The sequence below is a fragment of the Aureococcus anophagefferens genome, assembly GCF_000186865.1.
Source record: "Aureococcus anophagefferens unplaced genomic scaffold AURANscaffold_39, whole genome shotgun sequence".
NCBI lineage: Eukaryota > Pelagophyceae > Pelagomonadales > Pelagomonadaceae > Aureococcus > Aureococcus anophagefferens.
In genome coordinates this window covers 71,860-89,527 of record NW_008705596.1, presented here as the reverse complement: position 1 = coordinate 89,527, position 17,668 = coordinate 71,860, and the positions used below count along the sequence as shown (strand labels likewise).

Below are 17,668 nucleotides of genomic sequence, written 5' to 3'. Positions count from 1 at the left end.
CAAACAAATTCTTAAGCAAGGCACGCATCGCAACTGAATTGTGCTGCAAATAGTGTCCATTTGTTAGACTTGACATTGACTTCATCAGGTCCACCGCATGTAGGTACACTTTCAAAGATCTTCAGCGAGAGCTGAAGGCTCGCGGCCTTCGCGCATCAGGTAAAAAGCAAGAGCTCAAAGATCGCCTTGAGGCGTGCTTGGTACGAGAGTTTGCGAGCGCGGTGATGCAAGATGATGAAGATGATGGATCTCAATGTGTGGAGGCCCTCAAGGCTCCTCTGATGTACGAGCGCGGAACATCTACTGTTGACAGTCACCCTCACTCAAGCGTTCCTGCAGCCGTGAAATCATCAGCAATCGTGACTTTGGAGCTTGCTGTGTCACCAGAGCTGGTGCAAATGCAGACCATTGCGCCACAAGTGGGAGCAGCCATTCCAATCAAACTGCTCACATCGGAGGATTTCGACAATCAAGCCGTCTCTAGGCTGCCGACGAGCACACTTTCTGAACTTGTTGGCAGCGAGTCTACATATGCTCGGTCGACCAACACTCAGTCAACTAACACTGCCGAACAGACATGTGCGCAACTCGATTACCTAGCAATGCAGACAAATGATGTCCAAGAGCAAAAGCAAGCGGCACGTGCTAAACATTTAGCAGAGGAGCGGGAATTCAAGGAGACTGAAGACGCTGTGCGTCGGATCGCAGCAATCCAGCGCGGGGAGGAGGCTGAGAAGCGCCGTCAACAAAAAGATTATTTTCAGCGCGCAGATGCTGCAGTTATCAGCGAGAACAAAGAAGACGAGTCTATCTCAGGCACTTTTGTAGCAACTATGCACAAATCAACCCCGACATCTGCTGCGACCGCGCCCAAACATATTACTCCTGGACAAGGTGATCGGGGATTAGTGAAAACGTCCGCGCAAAACGCAATGCCTAAGTCGCTCTCGCCGGTTGATACCTATGAGATCAGCGATCGTGAAGAATCTACGGACGATGACGAGGATAACGAAGAACGTCAACGCAAACATATGCCGGCTTGGGCTAATGGTACAAACCTACGCGAGGCTTTACGTGCCCAGGCTAATTCAGACCCGTCCGCAGTTTTTGCAGTTGGTGCCTCGTCATGCGATCTGAAACATGTCTTCAAGACAGACCGAGCCTTCAAGAAGCGCACTTCCAGCCAAAACTGGGGTATGGATCTCAGCACTCAGGTTGAGAGACAAAAATATCGTGCCGAGATGGGCTTTACACCTCCAAAGTGAGACTGTCGTGTGATATCAGGGCTTTGCAAATGAAATGCCCCGTTCAAGATGCGCGTAGGGGAATGCCGCAACAATACCTGGACACGGGAGGGGCGCGGGGGTGTTGAAATATCCAATTCCTGGCCTCGCTGCCCCCTCCCCCTGGACTCCCTTGAGCGATCTCTTGAGTGCCCTCCTTGCGCACGCACTTCTGTCTGGGGAGCCCGTGGAATCCGCGGGCTGGCGTTGGGCGCGAAGCGGCCCGGGCGCTTACATGGGAAGTAGGCTCTGACTCTGCCCATATGCAGCACTCACGGCGTGGACATAAAGAGCGGACATAAAGTCAAAACCGGAGGAGTTGCCACCGAGGCAACTACTGGCAACTCGCGCTGGCAACTTGAAGCATCGAATTAGGGGGTCCCTAAAATTGCAATTACGGCAGTACAATATGTTTCCGGCAACGGGTTAGTGAGTTTAGACCACCTATCATCATCCAGCTAAATAAAACTGCTGGTTGTGGTGGTCCTCTCCCAGCTCGCCGCTTCCCCGGGGTCCGGGGCCGCCGCGGCGCGGCTTATATTTTTGGATTATATGATTTCTACTAACATCCAAGGGTTGGGTTTGAGTGATGAGTTGCTGAGGCATTTGAAGGTAAAGATGTGTGATGCGGCTATGGGTATGTCGTCAAAGACGGCTGCGCCGATCCATACCGACACACTCCTGACTTTGATGTTGGAATTACTACCATGTCGATGGTAAATCTGTTTGAAGTGACGACCGATGGTGTCATAGGCAACCAAAAAATCTGCGTTCTCCCCGAGCTTGTTCCAGGGAGGCCCTGTTAGTCCACCAAAGCCGTATGCCATGCAGTCCACCATCCATTGTTATTTCGTACGGGCGTGTCTAGGCGTCGGTTGTTTTTTACACTGCTGAGAGCATGTAATCCTAGTTAGGATATTGGTTGCTCATTATTCGTTCTTACTTAGCTTTAGGTTCACAATCCAGCGGATATACTTAGACGCCTACTTGTATCTTTGTACGAGGATACGCGGATGCGGTATCCTCTTCTTTCTTTCTTTCTTTCTTTCTTTCTTTCTTTCTTTCTTTCTTTCTTTCTTTCTTTCTTTCTTTCTTTCTTTCTTTCTTTCTTTCTTTCTTTCTTTCTTTCTTTCTTTCTTTCTTTCTTTCTTTCTTTCTTTCTTTCTTTCTTTCTTTCTTTCTTTCTTTCTTTCTTTCTTTCTTTCTTTCTTTCTTTCTTTCTTTCTCTTGCACACTCTTAGTGACCGAGGAGTCTGGGGTTGCATAGGCTGCCCGCCGGTTTGCGCTGCCGGTTTAGTGTTGCTAAATCCCGGGATATATCGGGCAGTGTAAATACCTTTCTAGTCTGCGGTGGAGCTTGCATTCCTTTACAACGGGGCCCTGCGCTTCGCCTTCTCGCCGAGGCGCGTTGGATTTAGATGCTGCAGTGCATTTTCCCTGTGGCGAGCCTTGCGTACTACCCTGTGGCGAGCCTTGCATACTAGGCTTGTAGTTGAGCTTCTCATTTCTCATCATAGCACAAAATTCGCACGTGTCGCTCCAGCACACAGCTAAAATTTGTGAGCGAAAAAGACAACGGCACCTATCAAGTCTGCAATCCTGACAAAGGTCTGGGCTGGTGTTTTGAAGCGAGGTGAGTCGGGTCCCTTCCGTCTAGAGACAATCGCACGGGGCGGCATACGGAGTCGTTTTGGTAGGGGTTGGTCTCGGTCGTTCTACAGTCCTCGGTGATGTAGTAGCAGTGCGGAACGGGTTTCGTGTGCTGCTTCCATTCACTATTGAATCTTTGAGCTTCTTATTGTTTCTTGGGCCTTTTCTCGGTCGTTTCTGTCTGCCATCGCAAGCTCGAGCTCGATTATCCCCGAGAGAGAAGCTCCTGCTCAAAATCCAATAGGTAAGTTTGACCCCGGGTCGCCTGGGCGCTGCCGCCCGAAACTCGGCCATAATGATATACAGTCGTCTAGACGCCGGCCCTGTCTGGGAGTGTCGACCTGTGAGTAAACTGCGCTTTCTCTGATAATATCGAACTACTGAGAAAACGGGTTCCCGACGTCCCTGTCATCGAGAGAATCATCACTATCTTGGCCGCTGGTATCATATTTGCCCTTAGTTGAAACAGATTGTATATCTTCGCCTGCTTCGCCTGTATACACGTTGTGCTTGATCTTCGACCGAAGGCCTTCTGATAGCGGGTTGGTCTGCTGGTGCCTTTCCTTCCCTGAGAACATGTCACGTGCACCACCAATTTCACGACGATGGCGCGCTGCCTTCTCTGTCTCAGTGAGCTCTTCGTCCACATCCATGAGATCGACGTGCATGTCCCCATCCGGCTCCCCATCGCTGATAGATTCGACTTGCGTATCTTCGTCTGAATCTCCCTGAAGAAAGGAGATGCCCGACTCTGCGCGCCTGCAGGAGATGAAGACTCCCCACTTCAAAAGCATAGTAGGACTCGGACAATTACGCTAGTATTGCAGCTTCTCTCTCTCTTCTGCGGTGCTCGCGCCTCTCCTTTCGTTTCTTTTCACCAATCCTCATGCAGGCTTTGCAGAGGCAAAAAATAATGAAACATATCATGGCGAGGATTGTGCCATAGCATTGATGTAGCACGCTCACGAGGCTCACAAGGCAGCTAGCAAAGCGTGGAAACGCAGTGTCAATTCGTTCCCATACAACCAACAATTTGTTTTCGTGAATGCGGTATTGCCCATTAAGTGCTCTTTGACAATAGGTGATCCAACTGCCCCGGTCGGCTATTGAGACCAAGTCAATGATAACCTCGAGTTCGCTGCCCTTGTGCAGCTTGGGACCAGGGCGCACAATGTCAAACGCGTAGTCTGATCTCATGGAGAGCTTGGCGCGCTCCCCCAGTGACATTTGCTGGACACCGACGTCGATACCTCGAAGAACTTTGCCGCGTGTATGGTAGATGAATCGACAACCAATGCTGCCCTGGACACGCTTGCTTCCGTTGTGCTTTTCTGATAGCACAAGTGGGATGTCAAGCGCCGGAGCGAAGCACATTTTTTTCAGCTGCTTGACACTGACTGTTTTTGTGGTAGCAGGCTTTGTCTGGACTCTCTTCAAACTTCGTCTCGAGGCGGAATTTCCTGACGGCCTGGTCGCCAACCTGATCGTGTCATGCTAAACCTCATCTGCAATTCCACTGAATGCTGGTTAGAGCTCAATATCAAAATGCTGTACTGGACTCGGCTGATGACGTGCGATACAAACCACAGCTCAAAATGTTCAACAGCCAATCACTAGCGGCAGCAATGTCCAGACTATACTTGGCCCGTGCTACGACAATGGAAGATAAGCTGCCCTTCATACTCTTCGGGTCTGCATTTTTTGAGGAAGCATCCGAACGTTTCACTAGCTGCGCGATTGCCTCGCCATTAAGCTCGATCTCTCCGAGGATTTTGTGCTCGCCAATACGGTCGTAGTCGCGAACCTCAATAAGTAGCGTCTTTCGATCAAGGCTCTGAGCCATAGCCTGAGAGGATTTGGGGGCGGAAACAGAACGCCGGAGGGCATCCCGCGTGCCATCGCCGTCCCTAAGTTGGACCCTTGACACCTCAAAGACAGGGAAGTGGAAGATACATTCGTTCCATTTTGGGTCAGCACAGTCGTATATCACTGGGGACTCACCCAGAGGCTGGCCATCCCAGAAGGCGGCGAGGTAAGGGTCACTTTCCGAGAATGTATCCGCACGCCTAAGATTTGAAGAGACGTGGAACTTGATTTGCGGAGTGAGCACGAATATCAATCGCGCTGTCTATACGCAAGCTTCTTGCAATTCTCGACCTTGATGACGATGTGGGTCATGCCCGTCTTCAAATGAGTGGTCCGACCGATGGCAATTCGCATGGTCCCGGTTGGCATCTTTGGGCGCAATGGGTAGACTCTAGGCTCAGACCCGCCAGTTGCAAGTACTTTGACAATTTGCCTCGGGGATAAGGACACTTGGCCCACAAAGACATCTTTGAAAATGGTATTATAGTCATACATTTCAAGACGGAGGATGGGATCGACATATTTCGGGTTTCCATGTTCACGTTTGTTTCCACGCAGCGCTGCACGCTCAACCCACCTCGCAACAGGATTCTCAAGCGGAACGACGAATGTTTCACCACTCCAGATCGGATCCGTGTTCCCGTCTATCACTTGTGTCGCCCCAACAAATCTGTTCTCCCAATATACAGCGCAATACGGATCAGGAACCTGTCGCACGCAATCAAACTTGTGCCAACGTTCTAGTCTCCGACGCTGGACCACGATTTACGTCAAGAATGCTAGCTTGGTAGACTCGATTTGCACACAGAATTTGAACATGAAGACAAGGTCCTGAACATCCACTTTCGAACCATATTGACCGTCCTCCCTGCATTGCGGTGGAGTCCACCACGGCAGTTTTCCCAAGGATTCGCATCTCATAAAGAATACTCACCTTATCGAAGACCTAGCGAGTATTTGGATAGGTAATATAATTAGACTGCTCGTCAAATCACCCTCGAGCGACTGGCAAGACACGGCCTTGGACATCTGGATAGTGGGTCTCGTCACCATGCTCCAGAGTTTGTTTTACCACGCCCTGCCCCGCCACTAGGATGCGCTCTCGCTTATCAGAGAGCTTGTGCTTCTCCTTGTATTTCTCGTAGCAATCCTCACAGAACCTGTTCAGCGTACGAACATGATAACATGTGGTGATATGATGATACACAGTTAACATGCGGTTTGTGCCCCCAAGCGATCACTGTCGCATCGAGGATTTTTCGCTTCGTTCCCGGGATCTTATCTGCGTTCTGGCGACATCGATAACACTCCGGCACCACCCGAAACTCATGGTACTTTGGTCTGAGTAAGGGATGTCCATACCTGAGCCATCACAGGTTCATGATCGCACAATTTGCAGTAGAACGAACCGATTTGGCTCTATCATCACCCGCGACAATGTGGCCTGAAGTGTCACCCTAACCAATAAAGAACTTGCAGAAGTATATTGCTAGATTAACTATCCATCATTGAACCACCTACGCAACGGAGATAGTAAACTCGTAACGAGATAGTAAACTCCGGGACAGGGAGGCAGCCTAATGCGCCGCGGCCGCCGCCGGGGACGCCGGAGCGGACTGCAAAGAATATAGACCGACCTTGCAGTCTGCCTCTCCCTCTCTATCTCTCTATCTCAATGACTATACTAGGCTACAGTACGCTACTCTACCATGCGCAAGCTGCATCATGAAATTGTGTGGCACAGGCTGCAAACCGCTGCAATCCTTTCTGTCACCGTTGGGCTTTCTCGAAGCCAACCCAAGGACGCCCTGTGTACTCTCTGCTTCGGCTTCCGTCAGCTGGGCACATGGAAATTGAGCTACGGGTGGTGGCTCCGTCCGCGGTCGACCCGGGGGGGTTTCTCCCTCTATTTAGTTATGCGCCTAGAACGTGGGGAAGGGCTAGCGGGCGCGTTCCTCTGTGCCCGGGGGGTGGATCGGTACCGTCCCGGGGTTTGTCGCGGGAGTTCTTGGGTGTCGCTGGGTCGATCGCGGTCGTATACGGGCCCCTGCACGACGGTCCGGCCCCGGGACCGGGGCCGGGGACGGCGGGCACGGGGGTTCCGGCACGGTAAATGCGCTCCGGGCACGCGGCCCGGCACGGGCCCGGCACGCGGCGCGGCACTCGGCACGGGCCCCCGGGCACGGGCCGGGCACGGGCCACGCGGCCCGGCACGGGCCCGGCACTCGGCACGGGCCCCGGGCACGGGCCGGGCACGGGCCGGGGACGTGGCCGGGGACCGCGGCACGCACCGTCGCGCAGGGGCCCCTAGAAACTAGTGCAATAAAAAGTGCAGTTTTCATGACAGCCTGCGCTCAGACAGGCCCGCACGACATGCCCTCCTCCTCTGCCTGTTCAAGTTGAGGACCATCTTCCTGCTTGAGTGTGATCACCCTCTTTCTCAGCTTCCTGAGCACAGCCACCATCTTCCTCCTTGAGTGTGATCATCACCCCCCTCCGCCTATCCTCCTCAGTTTCCTGGGCACAGCCACCATCTTCCTGCCTGAGTGTGATCACCCGCCGCGGCCCCGCGGCCGGCGGCGGCGACAGAACCTCGCCCAGAAACCCCCCCTGCGCCGGACGGGACCCCAGGGAACCCGAAACGCCCCCGACAATCTTTGGTCGGCGGCTGGGGGCTTTACTCAGGCGCCGGGGGCCCGGTTGGGGTCCAAACTAACTAGAACGCGTCGTATTTCCCGCGGGCTGGATTCAATGGCATGAGTACTAGCTGCTCGTTGATAACGTGTGAGGATGCAGCTGCTATAGTGAAGTTGGATTAAATGTGAAGCCTTGAAAGTGCTGAGGGGCTTTCTGTTTGCTTGCTGAATGATCAACTGAGTCTTCTGGCTTTGCGGAAAGATAATTTTTGGGAACATACTTGGTGTCCTCTTCATTTGAGACTTCTGGCTTAAATGGTGGTTGGATATCACGCCTAGATTACACGGCCGGTAAAAAGGAAATGTACATGTATTGGCAGCTCAGGTTCATACGAAAAAAGCTGCTGAAAATCAATGACAGAGAAAAATTCCGAATCTCTTATTTCATGAGCACCATTTGAGCCGAGGCGCTGGGCTGGTTCCTTCTTGAGCAGCTTCGATAGGACTGACTTGCTAGCAGAAGTGAAGTGTGGCGGGAAACTAGGCTCCAAATTTATGATACCATGAAACATGAGTTTACGATTTTTATCATAAAATGGAGTACGAAACCCCATCATTTCATATAGCAAGATTCCAAACGACCACCAGTCGACGGAGGCGCCATATTTCTGCCCCTTCAGGAGCTCGGGAGCGATGTATTCCGCAGTGCCACAGAATGTGGTGAGCTGTGAATTAAACACCTGGACAGTGCGTAAAAATGATACATCGCTCCCGAAAAATTGATACACTGGTGGCGTACATCGGTCACATTCTCCTTAGAAAGACCAAAGTCGGTGAGGGCAACGTGGCCAAGATAGTCCATCAGGATATTTTCCAACTTCAAATCACGATAGATGATGCCCGAATGATGAAGGTGGTCAAGCGCGAGAATAAGTTCAGCCTAGAGAAAAAAAATCCAGCAAGAGTATTTCATCATGAACTTGCAGCATAGAAGCAGGCGCGTGGTTCCGAGAAACCACGACTTTTTCGGAGGTGGTAAAACAGTGAGCCGCCATTGTAGTAATCAGTCACAAGGTAGAGTTTCTCCTCTGACTGGAATGCATAGCGGAGTCGAACTATATATGGGTGGCGAATCTCACACAAAATGGAACGCTCTGAACGTGTGTGCTCTGCCTGTCCCTTCGCAGCAATGACAGATTTTTTCAGCACCTTCATGGCAAAAACACGGGACGCATCCTGAGTTTTGAATGTACATTTCAAATCGCGAGGTGCATTGTAGGATATATCACCTGGCCATGTTTCTTCCGGACAAGCATGACTTTGCCAAATGCACCCTTGCCAACAACACGTAAAGGTCAAAATCCGAAACAGATAGTGAGCTTGACACCACGTGGTGTTGTACACCAGCTTTCTTGGAAGCAACGCAGCGCGCACGAGTGCCAAACAGCAAGCGTCCAATAAAGCCAAGTGACCGATTGATCTGGTTTTGAGTAGAAGGCACAATCGCGACTGCATTGCGAGCTTTGCCACCCTGAACACGGGAGTTGGCAGCTTCAAGGCCAGCAGCTTTAGCCTCAGTAGCGGCAAAAGCTTCACCGAGCTCTGTAGCTGCTGGTGGGGGGCTAGCCGCAAATTCAAAAAATCGCATCACACTATCAAGTGAACGCCCAACAGAAGACGCAACATTAGGCGCCAGCACGTCAGCGCCAATTTCGGACCCCACAGAGAGACAAGCACATCCGAGCTTCTCTTCAGCGCCCATTAGCCGCACCGGATATGGTACTGAGTCGTGTCCCTCGTAGGCTAGCGTCAATGCGCGCAAGGCTGCCTTTGTAGCTGCGTCCTGTGTTTGAAGAGACGTAGAATAACTTCTATGGCGGGCATGCATATGAATGACGTTTTAAAAACACACGATTTCACAGTGGCTTGGTGCATTATCGCCACCCGATTCTCCGCCATCAACAAGCTGTGATGGTTCAACACACGCGATGGCGCGAATTCGCATTATTTCGCCAGGGTTTTCTGTGCATCGCACCATTTGACGTTGTACCTTTATACTCGCACTTCACATACTCTAGGATGCACGACGCAATCTCACAATGTCGACCGCAAGCGATGATCCGTTCCCATTGGTTAAGAGATAGATCGAAGCGAGGTTTGAGGTCGGTGCAATAACTGTATCCCATACATAGAGAACGTGATCTTCAGGCGAGAACGAGTTTGTGATTGGACGTCGTTTGCGCCCTGGAGTACCCACCTGCGACGCTTAAATGATGGGAAACTCTAGTGCACACAACGTGACCGAATTTGTGTTGGGATTGAGAACAGCGATAGCATAACCAGACCGGAGGGCCTGTTCAATCGCGGTGAGCATGCTACCATCGCGCAAACCTTTCATCAAACACAATGATCGACTCCAAAGTCCTGGCTTCGAGCCAACCTATGTGAATATGAATTTCCGTAAATGTGAGAAGTGTTGGGAACACTAGAGATCCACCTGGTTCTGCAATATAACAATTAGCTTCGTAGCAGCGGAAAGATCACTCACGAAGATATTGCAACGTGCGTCGTCATCTGAATCTGGGATCCAATGTTCCACAAGCCCAAGAGCCTTCATTCTAGCCTATCCAATCCGATCATCGTCGATTTCACATTCGATACTCACTTGAACATGGGTTGTAAGCGCTTCGAGAACACTGCTCGACTCTGCGTTTTTCTCCTCCGCGCTCCGAGGAGCAACGTGTTCAGGTTTTCGAGATAAGACCCCGGAGGATTGGTCCAAAAAATAGTGTTCGTGGTCAAACTCCATTACGATAGTTGGTGGGGTAATATTGACTCTCCGCCTTACTACCCACAGTCCATAGGCGTCAGTAATTTCTACGGCAAGGGGCCGGCCCTTATTCCCCTACCGGGGGTACCTCGACGGGCTCAGTGCGCGAAACAACCATAGGGCTGGCGCGCGCCATAGGAATTATTAATTATTCATCGGCGGTCGCCCGGCGGGAGGTCCTCTAGAGGTCCTCCGTCCACCGCGCGCGCGGGGGTCACAACGGACGTCCAACGGACGTCCAACGGACGTGGGAAAATTCATTTAGAATATTTGTCTCGCGCACTGGACGGGCCATACCCTAACTAAGACCATCAATTCTTCCCGATATGCCTAGTAGCGACGAGGAGGAGGAAATATATGACGGTGAGGACTTTCACGCAGCCCTTCTGGCATGCCCCGCGGTCGTGGGTGACTTGGTGAATATCCCTGTTGCTTTGCTTCCGAGCAAATGGGTTCGCGCGTGCGAAATCCACCCGCAGACGGTCCTCATTGGCAGCGTCTTGGCAAGGCGCGCCGCTGGTGGCTGCGAGACCGTTGTCGTTCGCGTCGAGGGCTACGATCGTCATTTGTTGGTGCCTGGAGACCACGAATCGGTCAATCAAGTCGTGCGGCCGAGCGACGTTCGCCGGTAAATGTTCGGTGTCTTCATCTCCATTACCCGCTGGCAGTAGGCGCGCTTTCTTTTTCGCCAGTTCTTCGTCTTGTAGGTCGGGCCCAGTTGAACCGGGACAATATGTTAGGGTTCTACCCCCCTGTGGCCGGTTTGAGCTAGAGCAGCGAAGGACACAAGGAGGTTTTTCCGAGATCTAGAGCAGCGAAGGACACGAGGAGGTTTTCCCGATAATGCGCCCCCGGAGAATTCGGCCCAATCCTTGGTTTTCACCCCTTCCGCCCGTCAAAAACCGCAGAATTCTACTTCGGCGTGAAGCGCCGAAAGGTTCGGGCTGAAAGCCCTCGTCCACGGCCCCGGCCGGGCCAAAACCCCTGCCCGAAAGCCCTTCCCGACGTCTGTAAGCCTTCCAAAACGCTACCACCAACTCTTGCGACCGTCACTGACCTTGGAGACCTCTAGAGTCACCTCTATCCTGATACTTTCTTAACCCCGACAAATTCAAACGGGCGCGTCAACGCATATGTCGTCGCGTTCAATGACGCCGGCACTGTTGTCGTATTATGCGCGCCAAGAGCTCTGGGGGTGCGTTGGCGGGATGGGTGTCAATACAGTTTGCAAATGCAGGAATGATCTTTAGGCATCTGGAACACGAGGCAAACAAGTTGTTGGCCAAGGGGCTTTCGGATTCCAGCACTATAAATTGGTGGCGTGCGGTCGCGGTTGGTTTCGTTGCTTGTAACGCACCGAGCGGGAAAAGCCGCCTAGGTGAAGCATTGCGGGAGCTGAGTTCTCTTAAGTCGAAGCGGGATCTTGAGTTGCCCGCTATTGTTGCGCTCCTCTTTTTTCATAAAACTGCTGAACACGTTGATTACCAGGAGGTGGACGCGCTGTCTAGCCAGGCGGCCAGCGAAGCAGAGCGTGCATCTGAACCCAGCCTCTTGTTGGCAGCTCAATTCTATTGGTATTCTGGCATCCACAGCATCAAAGAGGAGGAAGCGCGTGAGTGGCTCAGTTTGTCGCGTGATTTGGTGAAGAGGGTCGCAGAACCGCGTCAATTGCGGCGACACTTATAAGTCATGTGTGATGTGTGCATGTTACTTTTCTGCGCAAGTGCCTGTCTTCTAGGTAGTGCCTGTTGATCAGATTGTGACAACTGGAATGCAAAAACAGGCTCAAGTACTATGGGCGTGGATTGAGATATCCTCCCCTGGCTCATCACGCCAGGAACTTGAACAACGCCGCCAGGCCGTGCGACTCTTGGACGTTGCGGCGAGTAGCACAGACATCTCGCCGCGGGATTTAGACAGCCTCATGGCAAGCCTGCTGGGTCTGGGCCTCGGGCCATACACTTTGAGTTGTCTATTTATTTAATGCCAATTTATCTTACGCAAGTTTGTCGAATGCTCGCTTAGGCCCGCGCTCGTTACTACGAAATGGCCAAGCAGTACCCTCGTGCACTGGACTTTCTGAATCAGGCCGTCGCGCTACAGTCTTGGGTGCCGGCGCTGATTGAGAAAGCGAAAATTCTCATCGCTTTGAGCGACTGGGACCAGGCTATGGAGATGGTTCAGCGCATCCTCCAACAAAATGAGAGGTGCATGGAAGCGTTGCGTTTAAATGTTCTCATGGAGATGACACAAAGGGCAGATGAACAAGTAGCCCTCGCTGAGCTGCAGTTGCTTTCTAAATCCTTAGATCGCTATGAGGGTGCCAATGCAAAACTCTTCTTTGAAACAGCGCGTTCTCTCAGCCGCGTGTCAGGTGGCAGAGCAAAAATTTTGAGGCTTCTGTCCCATTTCTGCGAAAAGGCAATCAAATTAGATCCATCTAAAGCGGAGTATGTTGCAGAGCTGGCTCACGAGAAGTCCATGCTCGGTGATTATGCTGGCGCAATGGAGATGTATAGAGACGCAGGCCGAAGTGATGAAACTAATCTTGCTGCACTTTATGGCACTATTTATTGCCAGGTGATGACTGGAGAATTGGAGGATGCAGAACAGCAATTGGAATTTATTACGGCAATTTCAGATTCTATCGACCAGTCACCACAGTTGCCCTATCTCAAAGCACTAATTGCTTGGCGACGCAGCGGGAACGCCGTAGAGAACATTAATTTGCTAGTACAGGCCGAAAGAATCCACTTCCGCGGTTTAACTGACCGAGGCGGAACCAACGTATTTGAGATGTTCTTCAAGTTGGATCCTGATTTCCTCATTCAACTTGCTAAAGAGTACCTTCAACACATGCGGTTTGAGGATAATTCATCTGCACGCAGTCCAGTGGGTTCGAGTGCGCCAACTGATGCTGTGAGCCGCGGCATTGAGATATTGGAGCGTGTGAGCGGTCAGGTCCCCGGACTAATTGAAGCTCACTTGTTGGTGGCCCATGCACGTTTTGCCATAGGACAATTCAAGGCAGCAACTCGGACTCTTAACCTCGCCCTAGGCCTTGACTCCCAATCTGCTGCAGCACACCTCCTCATGGCTCGGCTAGCCCTAGCCGAAAGCAACCACCGAGGTGCCACTAATGCCCTAGAACAAGCAATTGCTTGTGACTTTCAGGTGCGCAAGGCCCCATCGTACGCTCTGGTTAAGGCCAAACTCTGTGCCTACGAGGGTGATCACGACGACGCCCTAAAAATTCTCCAGGAAGCACTGCGGCTTCCAGGTGTTAGGGACTGTATCCCAGCCGGTGCCCCGGGGTTTGTTGCTCTTGCCGAGCGTGCGGCAGTCTTCGTGGATCTTGCAGACACCCTGGCCACTCTTTCCCAATTCCACGAGGCTATGAACATCTTGGCAGAGGCACAGGAAAGATTTAGAGGTACTTCAGAGGAAATCAGAGTTCTCATGTCCAACTCCTTACTTGCAATCAAACGCAATGACTTTGATGGCGCTATCCAAATGCTGAACGAGGTTCCGCAGTCGTCGTCAGCCTATGTTCACGCCCAGCAGGCCAAGGCTAATTTCTACCTTGATGTGAGGCACGACAAGCGTGCTTATACACAATGCTTTCGTGATTTGGTTGGTCTTGATCCAAGTGCCCGGTCCTACGAGCGTCTCGGTGCTGCATACATGCATATCCAGGCTCCCGAGGCAGCCATTGAGGCCTACGAGCAAGCTCAAAATCTTGACCCTCGTGACGCGTCGCTTGCTGCTAAAATTGGCCGTGCTCTCATTTCTACACACGACTACCTTAAAGCTACTGATTATACATCACGCCCCTTCGATCCCATGTGAATGACATCAATCTGAGGCACGACCTTGCCAAGCTTTTCATGAAACTAAAGAAGTAGTGCTGTCCAAGTACTCACGTACGCCCTGGAGCCAATAGGTGTGTCGACCGAGCTTCCTAAAATGATTCAGGATGTTCAGTCCCTGCTCCTGCTTGCTGATATTTATATGAGTGCCGAGGAGTGTGGCGCAGATGAGGAAGCCGAGGATAACATGTTTGGCGCAGATCATTCAATTGCGCAGACGCTGCTGAGGGCTCGTGATTTGCAACGGACAATTGTAGAGCGGACCAGATCGAGGATGGAAACCCCCGAGGTCTTGAACGAACAGAAAAAAATTATGGCCGAAACTTGTCGTAAGCTCGCCCTTTTCTACCTGAAAGAGGACAAACTTGAGCACAAGGCCATCGCATCTTACCAGGAAGCACTCAAAGCAGATAATGTGAATTATGGAGTGCTAAATACGCGTGTTTTTGAGCCGATTTGACATGAGAGCTGCAGATTTCACCACATTCATCACACAACGTTATCGTAACCTCTGATATGACAACTTTTCAGGTGAATGAGATTTGCATGCTAGAGCTTGCGAGGCTTTGGCTCAGACAGCACAATTTTGATAACTGTGAGCAGCAGTGCGCTGCGCTCCTCCGCATAAATGTGAATCACGAGGAATGCGCCATGCTCCTCGCCGACCTCAACTTCCTAAAACAAAACCATGACGCAGCTGCTGCAAACCTGCGCAAGCTTCTTGAGCAAAGGCCGAATAATTACCTCGCCCTAAGTAAACTTATCAGGCTATTGCGCAGTGCTGGAAGGCTTTATGATGTTCCTCGATTTCTCAAGCTTGCTGAACGGGCAAATGCGCGCGCACTCTCCCATCCGGGTTTGAACTATTGTAAAGGTCTCCACTGTCGATATACAAATGACGTCGTCGAGGCGGTCAAATTTTTCAACCTAGCGAGGCGCGATGGTAAGTGGGGCATTCTTGCCCTCATAAACATGATCGAACTCTACCTGAATCCAGACAATGAAACTCAGCGGGTTGCGGCGATGAGATCAATCCCGTGTTTATGCTACTTGAAGTGTGATCACAATAGTATTTACATACTTAATCTTTTTGCTGGTATTATTCAGGTGGGACAACAGCGTTGAGCTCGAGCAGAACTCTGAGGCGGCTACGGTTGCAGACCACCTCTTTAAAGAGTTAAAGACCTTTGTTATTCCGGAAGGTCTGCAACTTAAGACCAGTGTACTGGAGGCCTACACCTACCTCGCAACCCGATCAAAACCCAAGATCGACCACGCTATGCAAATATTTATCGATATTCTGGAGAAGGAAAAGGACTACCTCCCGGCTCTGCTTGGCATGTCCACGACATTCATGCTCGAGAAATCTACAACCAAAGCACGGAATGCACTCAAGCGCATTGCAAAGATGCCATACTCGCATGAGCTTGCGGATGACTTTGAAAGAGGCTATTTGTTGCTAGCTGACATCTACATCCAGAAGTCCAAATTTGACCTGAGTGAGGACCTTTGCAACCGCTGTTTGAAGTACAATCTAAGCTGTGGAAGAGCCTGGGAGACCATGGGTGTCATCCGCGAGAAGGAAGCTTCATACAAGGATGCTGCAGACATGTACGAGAAGGTAAGTTGGAGCCCATCTATTGACTTCAACACTTCTGTTCGAGATGTAACTTGAGCCGTTTGCCCCGCACCAAATGAAATGAACTTATTTTTTTTTGTTTTTATCGACACTAGGCGTGGCTCCTCGAGCACGGGGCTTCTGCTACTGTCGGATTCAAACTTGCTTTCAACTACCTCAAGGCAAAAAGATATGTCGAGGCGATAGACATATCCAACAAGATTTTAAACTTGTACCCAGACTATCCTAAGATCCGCAAGGACATCCTAGAGAAGGCTATGGATGCCCTTCGTCCTTGAATCAACAAGCGACTGCGCTCGACCCTTTAATCTTCACCAAGTCGAGTTGGGATCCCAATCAGTGTGATCCGCAAACAAGCTGCCATCCACCCAGGCAATTTTTAAAACGCTGACAAAAAAGCGAGTAGCCTCCAGCAAGTTTACAAGATGACAGGCGGGAAAATGCGCCGTACTAATACGGCTCGCTCCGGATCGCCGCCGGGACCCACTGATACCCGCTACTGATACCACGCTCAACAGGGCCTTGGTGCCAGCCCATGAGCTCCAGCAGACTAGGGGCGATATTAGTAGGGGCCAGAGTGTGCTGAGTATGCTTGGGGGGTACCTTAATTGGCTTGCTTGGAGCCGGGTCCGGATGTGTGCGGGTGCATTTGCTCATGGATTTGCACACGCGCCACAGAGCAACTATATATAGTTTGTATGTTGTGTTGTATCTTCGGCTTCAAAAGCGACTGAATTTTTACCAGCCCTCCAGCTCTAGACCGGGGTGTTTTGAATTATCCTGGTGGTAGATGCATTTTTCCTCTTGGCATGCTCTTTATTCTTACATTAAATAAGCTCGAACATCTATTGCGTGTGCGTTTGTCCGTCTTCCGACTACTTGGAAGTGGACGATGGTGCCCGATGCACAACTGCAGTCGTGAAAAGCAATTGGAATGGTGTAGACGCGGTCATTACTCTTGAAACGAACAAGCCCCGGCAGCTTTTGTATTTTATCAATGGCGCGGACTATACGACCATGCCACCTCCCATCAACAAGTCTAGTGACAAGAAAACCATCAGTAAAAGGATCACCACCACAACCCAACCAGCTGTTCAAGAGGTCGTGCGATGCGTGATCGCACGCTTCCATCTTGCGGAGGACATGGCGGAGGTCGCCTGGTAGCTGGCAGTTAATCTTGACGTGATCTTGGTTGACGCCAGAGGGCACACCTATTAAAAAACAATGCAGAAAGAAACGTGGACACCAGCACAATCGCCCACCACCATACATAGCATCAGAGACAAGTGGATGGCCCTCAGCGGCCATGTGCACACGGATTTGATGCAAGCGACCGGTCCACAGGCGTATTTCAACGAGACTGTAGATGCGGTGTTCGCTGCTACTGTTAATAGCGACGATTTGAGGGTCTTTACCATGATACCTCGGCGGACCAAGAAAGTGCGCAACCGCGGCGATCTCTGTGACAGCGCGCATTCCACCACGAGAGATGACAGAACGCATGGAAAGGCGACCAGGAATAGACCTTCGAACTAGTGGCCAACAGATGAGCTTTCCAGATGCCGGCTCAACGCGACCGTGACAGAGGCAGATGTAGCGCTTCATCACTCGTTTTGCGCGAAATTGGAGTTGGATCCAGGCCCAACCCCAGTAAGATCGAGCGATTACAAGTGGACCCGAAGTTTGTGCATCGAGCCGGTGAGACAGACCATAGCTTAGACAACGGTCGGTCTGGATCGTGTGGAGTCCCTTGGGAGACCGCAGGAGCCAGTGGAGTAGATCACAAGACTTTGCTGGCTGACTAACCGGACCAAATGGATCAAGGTCACAATCCAGAGGAGCGAACTGTCCCAAGGACTTTTGTGACTCCACCCAGTGGCGTTCAACTTTGGAAA

At 51.3% G+C, this 17,668-nt stretch overlaps 2 protein-coding genes across 2 annotated transcripts; one reads left to right on the top strand and one right to left on the bottom strand.

Annotated features, from left to right (window-relative positions):
• Positions 1–3,237: 3,237 nt before the first annotated feature.
• AURANDRAFT_72591 (hypothetical protein) lies at positions 3,238–10,560 on the bottom strand (the record flags this gene model as incomplete). Its single annotated transcript, XM_009042871.1, has 22 exons — positions 3,238–3,274; positions 3,437–3,692; positions 3,748–4,413; positions 4,488–4,999; positions 5,068–5,507; positions 5,569–5,745; positions 5,827–5,959; positions 6,041–6,161; positions 6,299–6,316; positions 6,508–6,657; positions 6,841–7,113; positions 7,232–7,409; positions 7,674–7,770; positions 7,829–8,175; positions 8,244–8,375; positions 8,507–8,671; positions 8,784–9,278; positions 9,534–9,692; positions 9,738–9,875; positions 9,933–10,058; positions 10,101–10,340; positions 10,513–10,560. The coding sequence occupies 20 exons, from the start codon at positions 10,558–10,560 to the stop codon at positions 4,367–4,369; spliced, it is 3,996 nt and encodes a 1,331-aa protein (XP_009041119.1).
• Positions 10,561–10,713: 153 nt separating this feature from the next.
• Positions 10,714–16,355, top strand: AURANDRAFT_72590 (hypothetical protein; the record flags this gene model as incomplete). Its single annotated transcript, XM_009042922.1, has 8 exons — positions 10,714–11,000; positions 11,516–11,906; positions 12,004–12,126; positions 12,291–14,013; positions 14,209–14,549; positions 14,666–15,189; positions 15,242–15,755; positions 15,869–16,355. The coding sequence occupies 8 exons, from the start codon at positions 10,714–10,716 to the stop codon at positions 16,049–16,051; spliced, it is 4,086 nt and encodes a 1,361-aa protein (XP_009041170.1).
• Between the last annotated feature and the right edge of the window lie 1,313 nt (positions 16,356–17,668).